General features: G+C 58.0%; 1 protein-coding gene across 2 annotated transcripts in view; it reads left to right on the top strand.

The window, feature by feature from the left end:
* Positions 1–12,145, top strand: part of PALM (paralemmin) — a 62,321-nt gene extending 50,176 nt beyond the window's left edge. Inside the window, exons 6-9 of one of the 2 annotated variants that reach the window (XM_039515371.1) lie at positions 611–632; positions 1,460–1,522; positions 4,822–4,953; positions 8,193–12,145. In XM_039515371.1, coding sequence (XP_039371305.1) covers positions 611–632; positions 1,460–1,522; positions 4,822–4,953; positions 8,193–8,812 — 837 coding nt within the window. In that variant the 3' untranslated portion in view covers positions 8,813–12,145. The remainder of the gene's footprint in view (positions 1–610; positions 633–1,459; positions 1,523–4,821; positions 4,954–8,192) is intronic. The other variant, XM_039515372.1, reaches the window with a different exon arrangement.
* The last annotated feature ends 2,638 nt before the right edge of the window (positions 12,146–14,783 follow it).

The raw sequence follows: 14,783 nt of genomic DNA, 5'->3' as shown, positions 1-14,783 counted from the left end.
GATGGGGCTGTCAGGCCTCGTGGGGAATTAGCAGGAGATGATTGGCTGGTGTGTGTCACTGGGTGGAAATCATGGTGCTGATGAAGACAGAGAATGCTGGAAAGAAGCTGGAATCCACCTGACTGGGGTCTGCAAATCCATTTGCGTTCCTTCGCCGCCTGGCTAGGGAGCTCGGCCCCGGGTGACGGACAAGGACTCAGTCTATAGGGGACTCGCTGCTGTTAGCCCTAAAGGGTCTATGACACAGCAGCTGAACGGCCCTGGTCCCATCCGTGCACATGCACGCTGGCCAGTTCCGCACCGTATTCCCCTTTCGAAGTGCACCAGTTCGGGGCTCTCCGTTACCTCTGGTCGCACTGACCCCACGTACTGTGATTTGAGCTAACGAGTCTCGAGCCACATGGTTAGAGTGAGACGTCCCCGCCGGGTCTGAATGCTGCCAGCTGGCAGGCAGGCCTGCAGCAGCAACTAGCGGAGCGGGGGGGGGCCGTTTGCTGTTCTGGTGGTTGGATTCGCTGATGTACGGTCGGCTGTGTGGAGGACTCGGGTGCCACAGGAGGGCTGGGAGTTAGCAGTGCTACTTGTAACCTCTCTCTGTTCTGTTTTGCAGACTCCGCTGGGCACAGCTAAAGGTGGGTTCTCTCCTGTCTCATCCATGTGATCCAATTTTCCTTCTGTCCTGGGCACCTCCCACGCTCCCCTCACCTAAGAGCGAGCTCCCCGGCGCTGCTGCTCTGAATGGTGGCCTCCTGTGCGGGAGAAGCAGAATGTGATGCCCTGGCCTTGCAGCCCTTGGTCCTGCCGCGTGGCTGGGCAGCGCTCGGACAGGCTTGGCCGCTGGATGCCAATCGGTGCTGAGCTCCCACTCGCCTCGCTCTGCAGGGAGTGGATCCCCAAGAGCGGGAATGGCTCCTTCCGTCACTAGATTCCCCTTTGCTTGCGTGTCACCCAGCCCTGGAAACGCCCCCAGCCCTACGGCTCAGGGTGGGTTGCTGAAGTCAGTCACCCACCTCACCCAACCCTTCCTTTCCTCCAGCGTCCCCTTTCCTACCCGCCTTCCCCTCTCTCCACCAAACCCAGGGGCAACAGCTATGAGCCTTCTCTGACTGCACCTGCTTTCTGCGGGGTGAACTAGGAGCAGACCTAAGCCATGAAGGCCTATTTGCAGGGGGCAGCAGCCTCCTAGGCGGTGGGAAGTGCCTCCCCCCAGCTCCCCAGGGCGTGGGGTGGAAGAGGCGAGCGGGATGATCGTTGCCGTTGCGAGCCCGGGGCCTGCCACTCCAGCTGTTGTTACGAGCCTCCGTGGAGCGGCCCTGGCGCGTCCCCTGTTGTGGTGGACGTCGTGGAGCGGGGCCCGGGGCGTGGCTGGGAGCAGGGCACGGTGGGGAAAGGGCGTGTGCCCTGCTCTGGCAGGTCACCTGGATAGAGGAGTCATTGCTTTTCCTCCTCTTTCCCAAAGCGGAGCAGAAGATCTGCAACAGCCCCATGAAGTCGGTGGAGGGCACTGACATGATGAAGGCAGGTACGTACGTCGCCTCTTGTCCCGGGGAGGATGCTCGAGTCCTGCTGCCCCACGGTACTTAGCGCTGGATGGGGGCAGGATGCCGTGGGGCTACACCAGGGTTGCGTTGTCTCGGGAGAGAAAATCGCAGCAAAGCCACAGTGCTCTGAGCAGGGCTGCAGGTGTCTCTCAGCGTGAGTTGGGGACAGGGGTGTGCGGCACGGGGGTCAGGGATAGGCTTAGGGTTAGGAATGTGCAGGGTCGAGTCGGGGTGTTCAGCCAGGTGGGTTGAGGTTATTGGTGTCCATCACGCGGGCTTAGAATTGCAGACAGCCATTAATTTGATGGTCCATCGATACAAGGCGTATGCTCTGCACGTGGAACCGTTCCCCGGGCTCCTGATGCCCACGAGTGGCGCCAGGGTTTCTAGCACCCTGGGCAGAATTCGGGTGGCGGCATTTTGTGCGCTCCCCATGGGGCGTGCGGGAGCTTCCGGTTCCACTCCCGTCGCGCCGCCGAAGAAGGACCCTCCGCCGAAATGCCGCAGGCGACAGCAGCAGCCATTGAGCTGCTCAATTGCCTGCCGCTGTTTTCCGCGGCACGTCGGCAGAAGCTCCTTCTTCGGCGGCGCGACGGGAGCGGAACCGAAAGCTCCCGTGTGCCCCGTGGGGAGCGCACAAAATGCCGCCCCCCGAATCCTGGCACCCTAGACGACCGCCTAGGGTCGCCTAATGGAAGTGCCAGCCCTGCTGATGCCAGCCAGATCCTATTGGGGCAGGCTGAAATCCGCCTTGTACCAGGCAGTCAGCACTTGGAGCAGTGCTGGGTACCCAGCGTCTGGCGCATCCGAAGGGCGGTGCCCCGGGAAACGCAAGTTGCGCACATCTCGCGTGAGACACGGGGTCGCCCGATGCAGTGCTGCCAGTCCAGCCTCTTGTATCCAATCCTGCAGGGAGCGGTCTGTGGGGACACCTACACACCCCCTGCTAGGTGATCGTGGGCCCTGGCCCATGCCGCGCTGGCTCCCTTTGGAGTCAACAGAGGCTGAGGGGACTCCGCCCCCGGGGGAGTGATTCCAGAAAAATTCAGGGGGGGCCAGGGTGCAAAACTGCGTTGGCATATAGACCATTATCTGTGATTGTCATTCTGGGAGGGGGAGGGGAAGACCGAATGGAGCCTATGAAAAGTTGGAGGAGGGGCAAACTAAGGTCTCGCAAACTGCCCCCCCCCCGCCGCCCAATAGCACATGATGCCCCTGCTCAGCACCTTGCAGGATTGTGGCCCTAATAGCGCATTTCAATCGCTAAGGACTGTGCTGCTCAAAACCCATTGTAGCAAGGCTTCACCGGGCTGGCCTCTGCCTCAGTTTCCCCTCCCTCCAGGCCCACCGTCCTTTATGAGGGCTTCGCCTTGCTGGGACCCCTTATCCAGCAAGCTCCTGCTTCCTGCAGGGATCTCTTTGAGGCCTCCTGCCTGGGAGCTGTGGAGAGCTGTCACCTGCCCTTGTCCCAGCCGGCTCCCTCCCCAGGCCCTCTGCCCAGCAGCTCATCCGGCCCTCCAGTTCCTTTGGGCCTCTCCCTGGACTCCCCCTCACTATACTCAGGCTGCCACTTAGCTCTTCCAGCAGTTCTACGTCCCCTGCGCCCATCACCTGATCCCCTGCCCCATTCCTGTCCCCTGGGACGGTGGGTTACACCTGCCAGAGGCCAGGCTGAGCCCGTCTTTTAAAGGGCCAGCTCACCCCATACCACTCTCACAAAGCGGACCCCACACTTTTCCAAGCTGTATTGTCACCTAGCAAAGGTGAGCTCCGCAGGTGGGTCCGACTGACCCGAACGGAACAGCGTGAGTAGATTCTATGGCCCAGACCCTCGAAGGTGCCTGTTGATAGAAATCCCCTCACCTTCCCTTGGGTTCATTTTTCTTTCTTTGCCTCCTGCTCCTTGTGGCTTGTTGGCTCAGAGGGAAGGCCACGTTGACTCATAGCATGGCTCGTCTAACCCCCCCACTGCAGCCTGGCTGCTTAGATAAAGCCGGCCGGCTAATCTAAAGGCTGCTTGCAAGCCAGCACAGCTCAGCTAGGAGCGCTTAGCAGCACGGCTCTCCATAGATCCACGCCGCCGTTCTGCGGGCGCTCTGGTGTTTGCAGGTGAAGTACGACGGGGCTTAGCAATGGTGCATGAAAGGGAAGCTGCATTCCTGTTGCAAATGATTGGCTTTAGCCAGGTGAGTATGGATCAAGCCTCAGAGTCCACGGCTCCCTCGAGGAGCCACCAAGACAAGGGGACAGAGCAGGCCTCGGCGTCCAGGTGTAGCATGTGAGAGCTGGGTTCGAGGCGCTCTCAGCGACGGGGATCCAGCAGTCGACGCGCCAGAGGAGCTCAGACGAGCCCAAAGCCGGGAAGCGCTGCACAGATGCCACTGGAGCTACGGCATTTTATGCCAGCTGAGAATCTGTCCCAGGGCCTGATTCTCCACTGCCTTGCGCCTTGCGTTGTCACGGACACCTGCGCAAAGCAGGGGTGACACACTCCCAGCCGCGGGAGTGGGGAATTCCAGCTGGGGGACTGTTTTGCACCCACTTTGCCCAGGGGGGAACAATGCCACAGAGCACAGGACAGAGGGCAGTTGGGTTCCTGGGGCTGGTTGTTCATTGGAGAAGCCGAGCCCTGTGCATCTTTGATTCCTATCTGCTCAGTGGACTGACGGAAACAAATCCTAGATTCTCTTCTGCCTCCTGCATCCGTGTGAGAATCCGAGAGCAGGTGCTTTCCTGCCGTTCTTACTACAACTGAATTTGAAAGTTGGGGTTTTTACTAAATGCACAAAACCGGAGTGAGGGTCAGATCCCTGCTTAGAGTCCTCGGCGGGGCCCGATCCTGCTGGCCAGCTGCTCAGCGGAGAGAGGCGAGGTAGGCCCATCCCTCAGCTCTCTGGACAGAGAGGTGACAATGGAAGCAGTTCTCTGTCCACAATGTCCCATCAGCCACCAAGAGGGGGCACGGAACAGCCCCAGAGGTAAGGGAGCTCACGGCAGCACTGGGCTGGCCCGGGCGCTAAGGATGCTGGAAGGTAACGTACATCCTGCTGGCAAGGCCGTGCCTGGGACGTAGGGGCTGCCTGCCACGCACTCCTCCCTGCTGGAACGCACACTGCCGCCTCTCCCCGCCTAACATCTCCGAGCTCACCCACTGGCACCCCCTCCTCGCCATCATGCACCCCCCCCCCCACGCTAGCTGCCTGCTTCTGAGCGCTGGAGCCTCGTAGCGGGGTGGGAGCCGGGGGCTGGGTTAACTCTCACTGTCCTGTTTGTATCCCAGCCATGTACTCAGTGGAGATCACAGTGGAGAAGGACAGAGTAACTGGCGAGACCAAAGTCCTATCCAGCACCACCCTGCTCCCCAAGAATCATTGCCTGCAGGGGGTCAAGGTGTACGAGGATGAGATGAAAGGTACGGGCCCAAGGAGCGTCCCTCCCTCCCCAGGCATCCTGGAGGCCAAGAGGGAAGTGAAGGGAGAAGGTGGCTGTAGGCACTGCCAGAGGCGCATCACTGTTGGTGGCAGGGCCAGTGACCGTTCACTGCTGTCTACCACTCTCCAGCTTTCCTGGGGAGTGGCAGCTGGGCCCCTGCCACGGCTGCAGTGGGTCATTGGCACCAGCCACTCAGGGTTAGCAGCCAACAGCCACCATGCCCTGCGTCCCCGCCCAATGTTGCTCTCCCGGAACCAGTAGATTCAATCTGCAAGCCCCTGGAGAACAGTGGGGTTCTAAGGAACAGCCAGCAGGGATTTGTCAAGGGCAAATCACGCCAAACCAAGGTGGGTGCACAGCTGCTTGAAAAACTCTGCTCAGAGGGTCGTGCTCAATGGTTTGCTGTCAAACCGGGAGGGCGTCTCTAGCAGCATCCTGCAGGGCCAGCTCTGGGTCCGGCACTGGGCAATATTTTCATTAATGCCTTGGGTACTGGAGTGGAGGCCATGCTGATAAAACTTGCAGATGACATCGAGCAGGGAGGGGTTGCAAGCACTTTGGAGGGCAGGATTAGAATTCAAAATGACCTTGAGAAATCGGAGAATTGCTCTGAATTCAACAGGATGAAATCCAGCAAAGACAAGTGCAAAGTGCTTCACTTTGGAAGGAAAAATCAAATGCGCAACTACAAACCGGGGAATAGGTGAGGTGATAGTACGGCCGAAAGGGATTGGGGGGTCCTAGTGGATCACACATTGGATATGAGTCAACAATGTGATGCAGCTGTGAAAAAGGCTGTTATCGTTCTGGGGTGCGTTAACTGGAGTGTGGGATGTAGGACATGGGAGGAGATTGTCCTGCTCCACTTGACATCGATGAGGCTTCATTTGGAATCCAGTGTCCAGTTCTGGGCACCCCATTTTAGGAAAGGTGTGGACAAATAGGAGAGAGTCCAGAGGAGAGCAACAAAAATGACAAAAGGTTCAGAAAACCTGCCCTCTGGGGAAAGGTTCACAAAACTGGGCACGTTTAGTCTTGAGAAAAGACGACAGAGAGAAGATCTGATAACAATCTTCAAATATGTAAAGGGCGGCTGGCGTACAGAGGATGGTGATCAGTTCTTCTCCACGTCCACTGAAGATAGGACAAGAAAGTAATGGGCTTAATCTGCAGCAAGGGGGATTTAGGTTCGATATTAGGAAAAACTTTCTAATTATACGGAGTTAAGCTCGGGAACAGGCTTCCAAGGGAGGCTGGGAAATCCCCGTCATGGGAGGTTTTTAAGAGCAGGTTGGCGGAACCCCGGGCAGGGATGGTCTAGCTTGGTCCTGCCTCAGCACAGGGGGCTGGTCTTGATGACCTCTCGAGGTCCCTTCCAGCCCTGCATTGCTCTGATTCTTGCGCGTTGGAGGATGTTAGATAAGCGCTTTCGTGTCCCGGGGAATGGAGGAAAGATTCATAGGATGCATGACATAGTCTAGAGTTGATGCATAGACGTGTGTGGGAGGTAACAGTGTTTAGGTCGAAGCTGTGTGGTGCCCTGGCTTGGCTGCTGGACTCTGGGTCCAGTTCAGTCCCTGGCTCTGCTACTTAATTTGTGCGACCTTGGGCAAGTTGCTCTCCCTGCCCCGTGCCTCAGTTTCCCTAGTGTGTGAAATGGGGGCTAATAAGACCTGACTTCCTAAAACACTTTGGGGTCTGTGTTATCTTGCTTTCTCGTTAAGAGCCTCCACGACTGCAGCTATCTTTTGCCATTTGTGTTGGGGCCACCACATCAGCTGACAGCCACTTCCTGGGACTGTGAGCAGATAGCAAGAGAGTGGCGCTAACTATCTGAACTCCTTAGCAATTTGCTGCAACCGTCCCCTCAGCCCTTCCCAAAGCAACGATCTGCCCGGGCTGCTGGGACACGTGCCCCACCGTGGCAGAAGCTGCGTGGATTGCTGGGCTCCAAGCACATTCAGACTCTTTCGGTCAAGGGCAGCTGTGGTCTTGTTTGTCACCCGGCGGGTGCAGGGAGGCATTGGGGCTGAAATAAGCGAAGGCGCCTTTAAAAGTCACTTCGCCCCTTGTAGCGTTCTGCAGCTGTTGGGGGATCGGTTTACAAACGATGGGCAAACACGGACCCATTTTCAGTGAACACCAGGAATGGCTCTTACCGAGGGTGCGCTGCGGCCTTCCCTGTTCCATTGGTAACCGACACTGGCCCACACCTACTCCACACGCTGGGTTTGGATGTGGGTTCTGCATCGATAGGTTTGCAACAGCATCTCCACGGGGTGCCGACAGCAGCTCTGAGCTTGGGGCTCCCCTGGTTTGTAGGCTGCTAATTTTGCTCTGATCAGGTGCTTTGGGTTTCTCTCCTGGCCTGTCCCACGAGCTGCGTGTGGGTTCCACTATTTCGCTGCCTCGCATTATTCAGGGCAGCGGTCGGCGAAGCAGCACGCACCCGTGGCTCCTGGAAAGAGATGCACCGAGCTAGCCACATCATAACCAGCAGAGCCACCTTCCATAGGGATAACATGTCATCGCCATCATCATCAAACCCAAATGCCTTGGTATGGAGCAGTCGCGCCACCTAGTGGCTGCGTATACTAACCTCAGGGGTGGGGACTCTTTCTTACAGATGCCCCAGGTCGTCACCCCTGTACTGAGGATGATCTGGGGATGTATCTTAGCTGACCAATTCTAGGGCTGGTTTCCTGTTTAAAGGGTTTTTTCCTTTGTGGGTGCCCAGTGTGATCCACCCCAAGCACTGCTTTAGAAGCCATTGGTTCTCGTCACCTGACTGTAGATGGGGGTTTGCTGTGGCTCACCCAAGGAATAATTCCCTGGACGGTAGCATGTGCTGATCTGGGAGTGTCACTGGATGACAACCGCTGTTTCTGGTGATTGGGTCGAGGGTGCAGCAAACAGTGGAGTGTGGGGCGTGTCTGCCTCTTTGAAGGGCTCAAAAGCTGCCTGATCCAGAAGGGGAGTTCTGGGTGTGGGTCAGATCCTAAACCAAGATGCAGCCAGCTCCGGATGGGAGCGATAATGTGAGATTAGCTCCGTAGATTCCTGCCGTCTGAAACCTCAGCCCCCAGCCCTGGCTTGGTTCCAAGCCTTCGTCTCAGCCTATCCCAGATCCAGGCACCACCTCTCATCTCTAGATCAGCCTGGCACCTGTCCCCTGGGCCTTCCTCTGAGCCCTCACTGTCTTCTCTGTCTCTCCCGCAGTGGTGCACGCGGTCCACCTGGAGGACGGAGCCATCGAGAATGGGGTGCACCCTCTCAGCTCCTCCGAGGTGGACGAGCTGATCCACAAGGCAGATGAGGCGAACCTGAGCGAGGCCTCCCAGAGGGACTTGAAGACCAAGGAGCGTGAAGAGGCCAAGAAGGGGGGTCCCGGGAGCAGCCTGCCCAGCCAGAAGACCACTCCCCGGAAGGAGATCACGGGGGTGCAAGCCAAGCCAGTGGACAGCCCAAGAACCCTGGCCTCCGGCGACGGGGCGGAGCCTAGCAAAGAGCAGCCGGTTACCATGATCTTCATGGGCTACCAGAACGTGGAGGACGAGGACGAGACCAAAAAGGTGCTGGGCCTGGGGGGCACCATCAAGGCCGAGCTGGTGGTGATCGAAGATGCCGACAACAAGCCAGCGGCGGCCGGCGCGGCAGATTGCCCGGCCAAGGACCACGCCCCGCCCAACGGCAGCACCGTGGAGCCCGTGGCCGCCCTGCCGCAGAAGGAAGACGGCCAGGTCGGGGAGACGCCAGGAACCAACGACACGGATCCCAAGGGGGCCGATCAGGACCTAGACATGAAGAAACAGCGTTGCAAATGCTGCACGGTGATGTGAAACGTCTGCCGGCTCCATTGTACAGCCAAAAAGGACTGCCCCCCCCCCCACCTTCTGTTACCCCATCCCTCATAGTTCCCTAGGTTCCACCCACAAACTCCAAGTGTCACAGGATTTTATTTACCTACCAGACACAACTTCTTTTTCTTAAGAGACTGGGGAAACAAATGCAGTGTTTGTAAAGTGTATAATAGGCAGCACCATCTCCCGGCCGCGGCATCGCTCGTCTGACGTCCGCTTCCATGCAATACGCCACCGGCGCTGAATATTATATTTATTATACACGCTTATTTTTTCCCCCTGCCTTTGTCTCTCCCCCACCCGCTCCCCTGTGCCATGGTGGGGTCTCTCAGAGATCCTCAGCCCACCGGGGATGGCCATCACCAACTCTCCCGCCTGTAGGACTCCCGTTTTTTTAATTTTACCGATAGCTTTCCCTCTCGTTAAATGACACCCTCCTCTGTTATCCAAAGGATGCCGGAGCTGATCTCCCTGATGGGGGGCTCAGGAGAGGGTCATAGGACTAAGAAGCCTCCTTAGATGGTTCTTCAAGAACTGGCTGTTGTTAGGACTTTTTTTTCCGGCCTTCTGGAAGGGGAAGGAGGGAGGCCACCTACGTCCCAGCACTTTCTCCACCTGCCCTGGCATCAACGGGCCACGGTTTAGAAACACTCCGGCCACCTGCTCCAGCAAGACAGAAGCTCCTGTATCATCTTGATGAGGCCACAGCCCAGCCTGCAGAGCCTGCCTGTCCAGCGGCAGCTTAACTATCCCCCTCACCCCGGGTTCCTTCCGATGACAGGTCTGGGGAAACCCAACAAGGCACAGACACAGCGCCCCAAACCACAGCTCCACAAGAAGTTTGAAGCAGAGGTTTCGGCCGGCACGTGAGCTGCTGGGCCGAACTTAAATTTGGCCTGATCTTGCTGCTTAGAGTTTTTAAGCACTGACCCGAGCCTTCAAACCAGCCGCAAGAGGGACTGTTTCTGCGGCAAAAGGGAAAGGACGCTCTCCGGGGAGGAGACCTCTGCAAACACGTGTGACGTACCGACCCAGCTTGGCCAAGGTCCGTGGGGGTGGGCTGGGAGATGGACCTGCTGTTTCAACACCTAAAGTTGATCGTTCCTGTGGTGCCAGGGGCAACTCTCGGTTCCAGAAAAAATGCAGCAGTGTAAAAAAATAAACAGGTCCCTGCTGGATTTCCAGGCAGCAGAATCGGTCATTCCGGAGTCACTCCTCCTCTGAAGGAACTTCTCAGTCCAGCACTCACAATGGTGACCACAAGCCTTAAGGTACTTTATTGACCCCGCTGGTTTGAATGTCGGAACCGGGGCCTATCAGCTCCCACACCCCTGTGATGTCATGTCCTCTGCTGGTTTCTACAGAAGAGCGGCTCCTTCATTTCTTAGCTGGCTTTTCTCTGCTGGAATGCCAAGGCCGTGACGGGGCGAGGTGGTTGGAAGGACATTGACTGCGTCTCCCCTTGCATGAACGTTTCCCTTGTCGACACCGTGCCGGTAAGGATATCGGCCACTGAGCTGTTGACCGAGATGCGCCCAGCCCTGGACGGTGGGTGAAACTGGAAGAGGTTGGGCCAAGGCTTGGCCAGCGGGAGACGGGACTGCTCGTCGGGAGTTCTGGAGGGTTGTTCTGGACATGTTCATGGTCATTAAACTGTGGAGCCCTGGTTAGCCACAGGTAGGGCCCTCGTCCCCTGTCAGCACCTCCACCCACTCAGCACCGGCAGCCCCATAGCATCAGTGCTGTCGCCTTCCCAGTCCAGGACAGCCCTCCCCCGCAGCATGCTCGTCTGGACAAAGCCTGAGCCCTCCAATCCCCGGGCATGTCCTATTGCTGCATGGGTGGGGGCGTTATGATTCGCCTTTGGCATCACCTAGTGGCATTGATGGGTCCCCTCGAGTCAGTTGCTTATTCAGCACATTTGGCCCTGGCAAAGCAAAACGGTTTTCACTCTGTGGCCAAGGAGCCCAGCAAGGGACCCGACAAATGGCTCTGAAGGGGGGCAGAGTTTGGCAGCTGCCTCAGTTGCTTGGAGACACCCCTAAACCAGGCCCCAGTCCTGCCCTCCTTGAAACCTGTGCAGGCCTGCTGACCCCAATGGGGTTGCACCGGCTGTACCTGAAAGCAGAATTCCCCCTTCCCCCAAGTAAAGAGATGGGGCTGGATTCGACTCTCGGCTACCAGCTGACTGGTGTGGGTCCGCCCCAGAGCTTGGGGGCTCCTCTGGGGGGGTCACTCACAGAGGTTTCCGCCTTCAGAATATCTCTATTCTTTAAATGGGTCCTGCTGAAGGAGGGCACCTGGTTTTGAAAGCAGTGAAGTGAGTGGGGATGCTTTGCTCGGCTCAGAGCAGGAGCAACTTTTGTTCTTTTGCTGCTCCTGGTTCGAGTCTGTAGCTGGCCACTGGGCCTCAGCCACCGCCCGGGAGCTTCTGATTCTTAGCCGGGCTGACGTCCGTTCTCGGGAACACCTCGCGAGGGAGCTCCTCAGAACGGATGCCTCCCTGATCCCTACTCGCTTTCCTTGCACCCACTCTCCCTGCAGCGTAGCGCTGTGGGCGTGGCGCGATCAGCCCCTCGCTCCCCTGATCACGCCCGATGAATTGCAGGCCAGACCCTAGCTGGTGTAAACTGCCAGAGCGCCGTCGACTGCAGGGGGAGCGACGCCGGCTCACTGACACCAGCTGAGGATCTGCAGCTGAGCATGACCCGGGAGGCAGTTCTGCTCCGCCACAGCCAGATGCGCAAGGATGCTGCAGGTCCCCCAAAGGCAGCTTGTTGGCTCGCTGCGTTTGGGCCCCCGTCCAAGTGGGGCGGCCCTTTAGGGGAGGCAATGGGAGTACAGGGTAAACCCCGTCCAGCAGGACAAATCAATCAATGGGCCATGACCCAGGGGTGCCACTAGAATGCAGGCTCGGTGCTAGTGGTGAGACTTCCCGGCTAGACAGACCAAGCTACTGGGTGTGGGTCTCGGGTCTCCTTTGCTGTGGCAGGGGCTGAAATAGGACAAGCCGCAGGGTTAGTGACAGGACTAGAGATTGCAGCTCGTGTACCACTCACTGTGCAAGGAAAAGCTGGTGCTCAGTTAGTGTTTGGTTCGGGACGGCAGAGTCAGGGATGCCTTGGAGTTGGGTCATTTATCTGCAGTGAATCATTTATCGAGCCGACTTGAGACCTTTTTCCCACGCGCCCCAGATAGACTTTATTACACATTTGCTCGTTACTGGAAATGGTTCGATGAACGCTCAGTGAAAACGCTCCGGGAACTTGGCATTAGGCAGGGAGTCAGGTTGCGGGCCGGAGTCTCTGCTCCAGCGGGAGTGTTGAAATTTGTTACAAGCGGGGACGAGGGAAGGGATTTGAGGAGGTGCTCCTGGGAACGCTTCCTGCACGGACCACACGTTTGCACGCGCATGAGCGAGCCGTGAGCTTCCCAGGAACATTCTTGCAGGCAGACAAACGCAAAAGCTTTTGGGCGTGTTTGCGGAAATCACGCCAAACGCCCTCAAGGTCAAGTTGGGGCCAGCTCCCCATCTCGAGTAAGTCAGCCCAGTTCCATTGACTCCAGTGGATTTATGCCTTCGGAGGGCCCGGCCCTGGGAGGAGATGAATGCTTTTTATTTGTTGGAAATGTTCGCCCGGCTCTAGACACTATGGGGCCAGATCCTCACCTGGTGTAAGTGGGAAGCCAATGGTGTTATGCCAGTTTATGCCACCTGTGTGGTGCATCAGTGCCATGGCCACCATCTTTACAGCAGGTCGGTCAGTTAATGGGGAGGTGATAAAGTGTGGGGAGGTGGCTCTGGGCTCCCTTGGTTTTCACCCTGTTCTCTCACATCATCCTTAGAGGCTGATCTCACCCAGGTGTTGCCCACTGGCAACAGCATCTTCTGCCCGGGCGTGAAGGGGGATGTTAGCCTGGCTTCTCTGTGATGTGAAAATTACCACTGGGCAAGATTAACAGCACGTGCACTGTAGGCTTAACTGGACTCAGCAGGTGCCAAGGCTACTTGCTGTCTCTCAGCAGAGGGGTAAATTTCACCCTAATGTGATGTCTCAAGGATTAACCAAAGATCAGGCCCCTGACTGCACATAATGGTCTCCGCCCTCCCCCCGTGGTTTGTGTAGCATTTGCCGTTAGAGCGTTTCCCCTGCTGCGCAGCTTGATAGGTTCCCGTGCTCAGTGTCACCCCACGGCTACTCCCTGCCGCACCCAGCTGTGGTTTTCGCACCCTTCCACTACGTGTCGGCGGTTCTCATCCCTGGCGTTAGTCCTTGTTCGGTCAGTCGTCCGGAGAGGACTCGGGCTCGTGGCAAAGCTCCTGGAGCACAACACACGTAGCAGCCTGCGTGCCCATGGGAATAGACCCACCCGGGGCCGTGCCCATGGGAACAGACCCACCCGGGGCCGTGCCCGTGGGAACAGACCCACCCGGGGCCGTGCCCGTGGGAACAGACCCACCCGGGGCCGTGCCCGTGGGAACAGACCCACCCGGGGCCGTGCCCTTTCTTCTTCCTAGCTCCACTGACTTTGAGAGGGGTCCAGAGGGAGGCAGCAGCGAAGCTGGCCCTCAAATAGAAACCAAGAGGTTAAAAAGTATGTGCCCACGCACACGCACACACAGAGACAGCACGACCTGAAGCCTGGATCAACAGGGACTACATTTTACAATCAAATTGTTCCTGCCTCTTCTAGGCGCCGATCCAGCAAAGCACTAAAGCCCGGGTGTAACTCTGCGCATGGTCTTTGCTGGACCAGGGATCTGTCCTCCGTCTGCACCCGGTTCCATTTCCAGTCTCCTCACGTTCCCGTTCAAAGATTCTCGTAGCGGTGGGAGGGCCGGGGCCAGAGAAGCAGATCCCGGTTAGTCACTTGCTTTTTCCCCACTAGGCTGCCTGGTTCCCTTCGGCCTGTGACAATCATTTCTCCAGGGGCAGATGGAGGCTGACGCTTTCCTCTCAGTGCTCAGCCTCTGACCCTTGGCCTTTGAACGCAGCAGCATCACAGCTGCTTCACCCCTGGGATTGGGGTACAGACTAGCTTCCCCTTGTGACTCCTGAAAGAGGCACCCGGCTCCCCAGCATTGGGTTTGGTGCAATCCAGGATGGACCCGGGCAAAGCTTCACCTGGAGCCGATTCCACCATCCCTCAATTATTTCATTTAACCAACGGTCTTAGCCCACAGGGCTGAGATCTTTGCCGAAGAATAACCGTACGGACCCTGGGGCTTTCTGTGTAATCATGTCTGTTCTCGAGGGGGGTGGCGGGGCGATGTGAGAGTGTCCCAGCTGTACAAAGAGTGACGTTCCTGCCCAGCTGCCCTTGCCAGGTGCATGTTGTCCTCCTGTAGTCCCTTCCTTGGTCCCGTCCCAGCCTGGGGTGGGGCCAGGCTGCGTCCCCTCCTCCACGGCAGGGGGCTGTCGAGAATCAGCCAGCTTCGTGCCCCCTCCTGGGCGGGGATCTGGCTCCTAGGGCTCCACGGATCCGGCTCTGGGAGCTCTTGCTGGTCTGGGGGCAGCGCCACCCCCCAGTCCACACACGGGGCAGATGGGGAGTTACGCTACGGGGCAGACCTCCCCCACGTTCCAGTCTTAAACCAGACACCAGCCTACGAGTCTGCTCCTGATGGGCTTTCCGCTGCTGCTGTTAATGGGGCTCAGGATCGGGCCCTTGATTCCTCAGCTGGATCAGGGTGGGGGGGCTTGAGGGGGAGAGAGCAGGCGCCCAGCACATTCCGAACGGGAGACTGGTCTGCAGCCCCCTCCTCTAGCCTCTTCCCCCCATATCTGCCTGGCCCCCCCAGCCGCTGTGTGTCCAGGGCGGTCCCTCTGTGAGTCCCCCCCCCCCAGTCCTCCCCGCCCCCCACTGCGTGACTCGGCTGAAGTGCACTTCCCGTGCTCCTGTGCTTTTTAATTGTGACGAGCTGTTTGAAGTTACAGCCCCCGTTGTT

This window comes from Mauremys reevesii, linkage group 26, assembly GCF_016161935.1.
Source record: "Mauremys reevesii isolate NIE-2019 linkage group 26, ASM1616193v1, whole genome shotgun sequence".
NCBI lineage: Eukaryota > Metazoa > Chordata > Testudines > Geoemydidae > Mauremys > Mauremys reevesii.
This window is presented reverse-complemented; position numbering and strand designations above follow the sequence as displayed.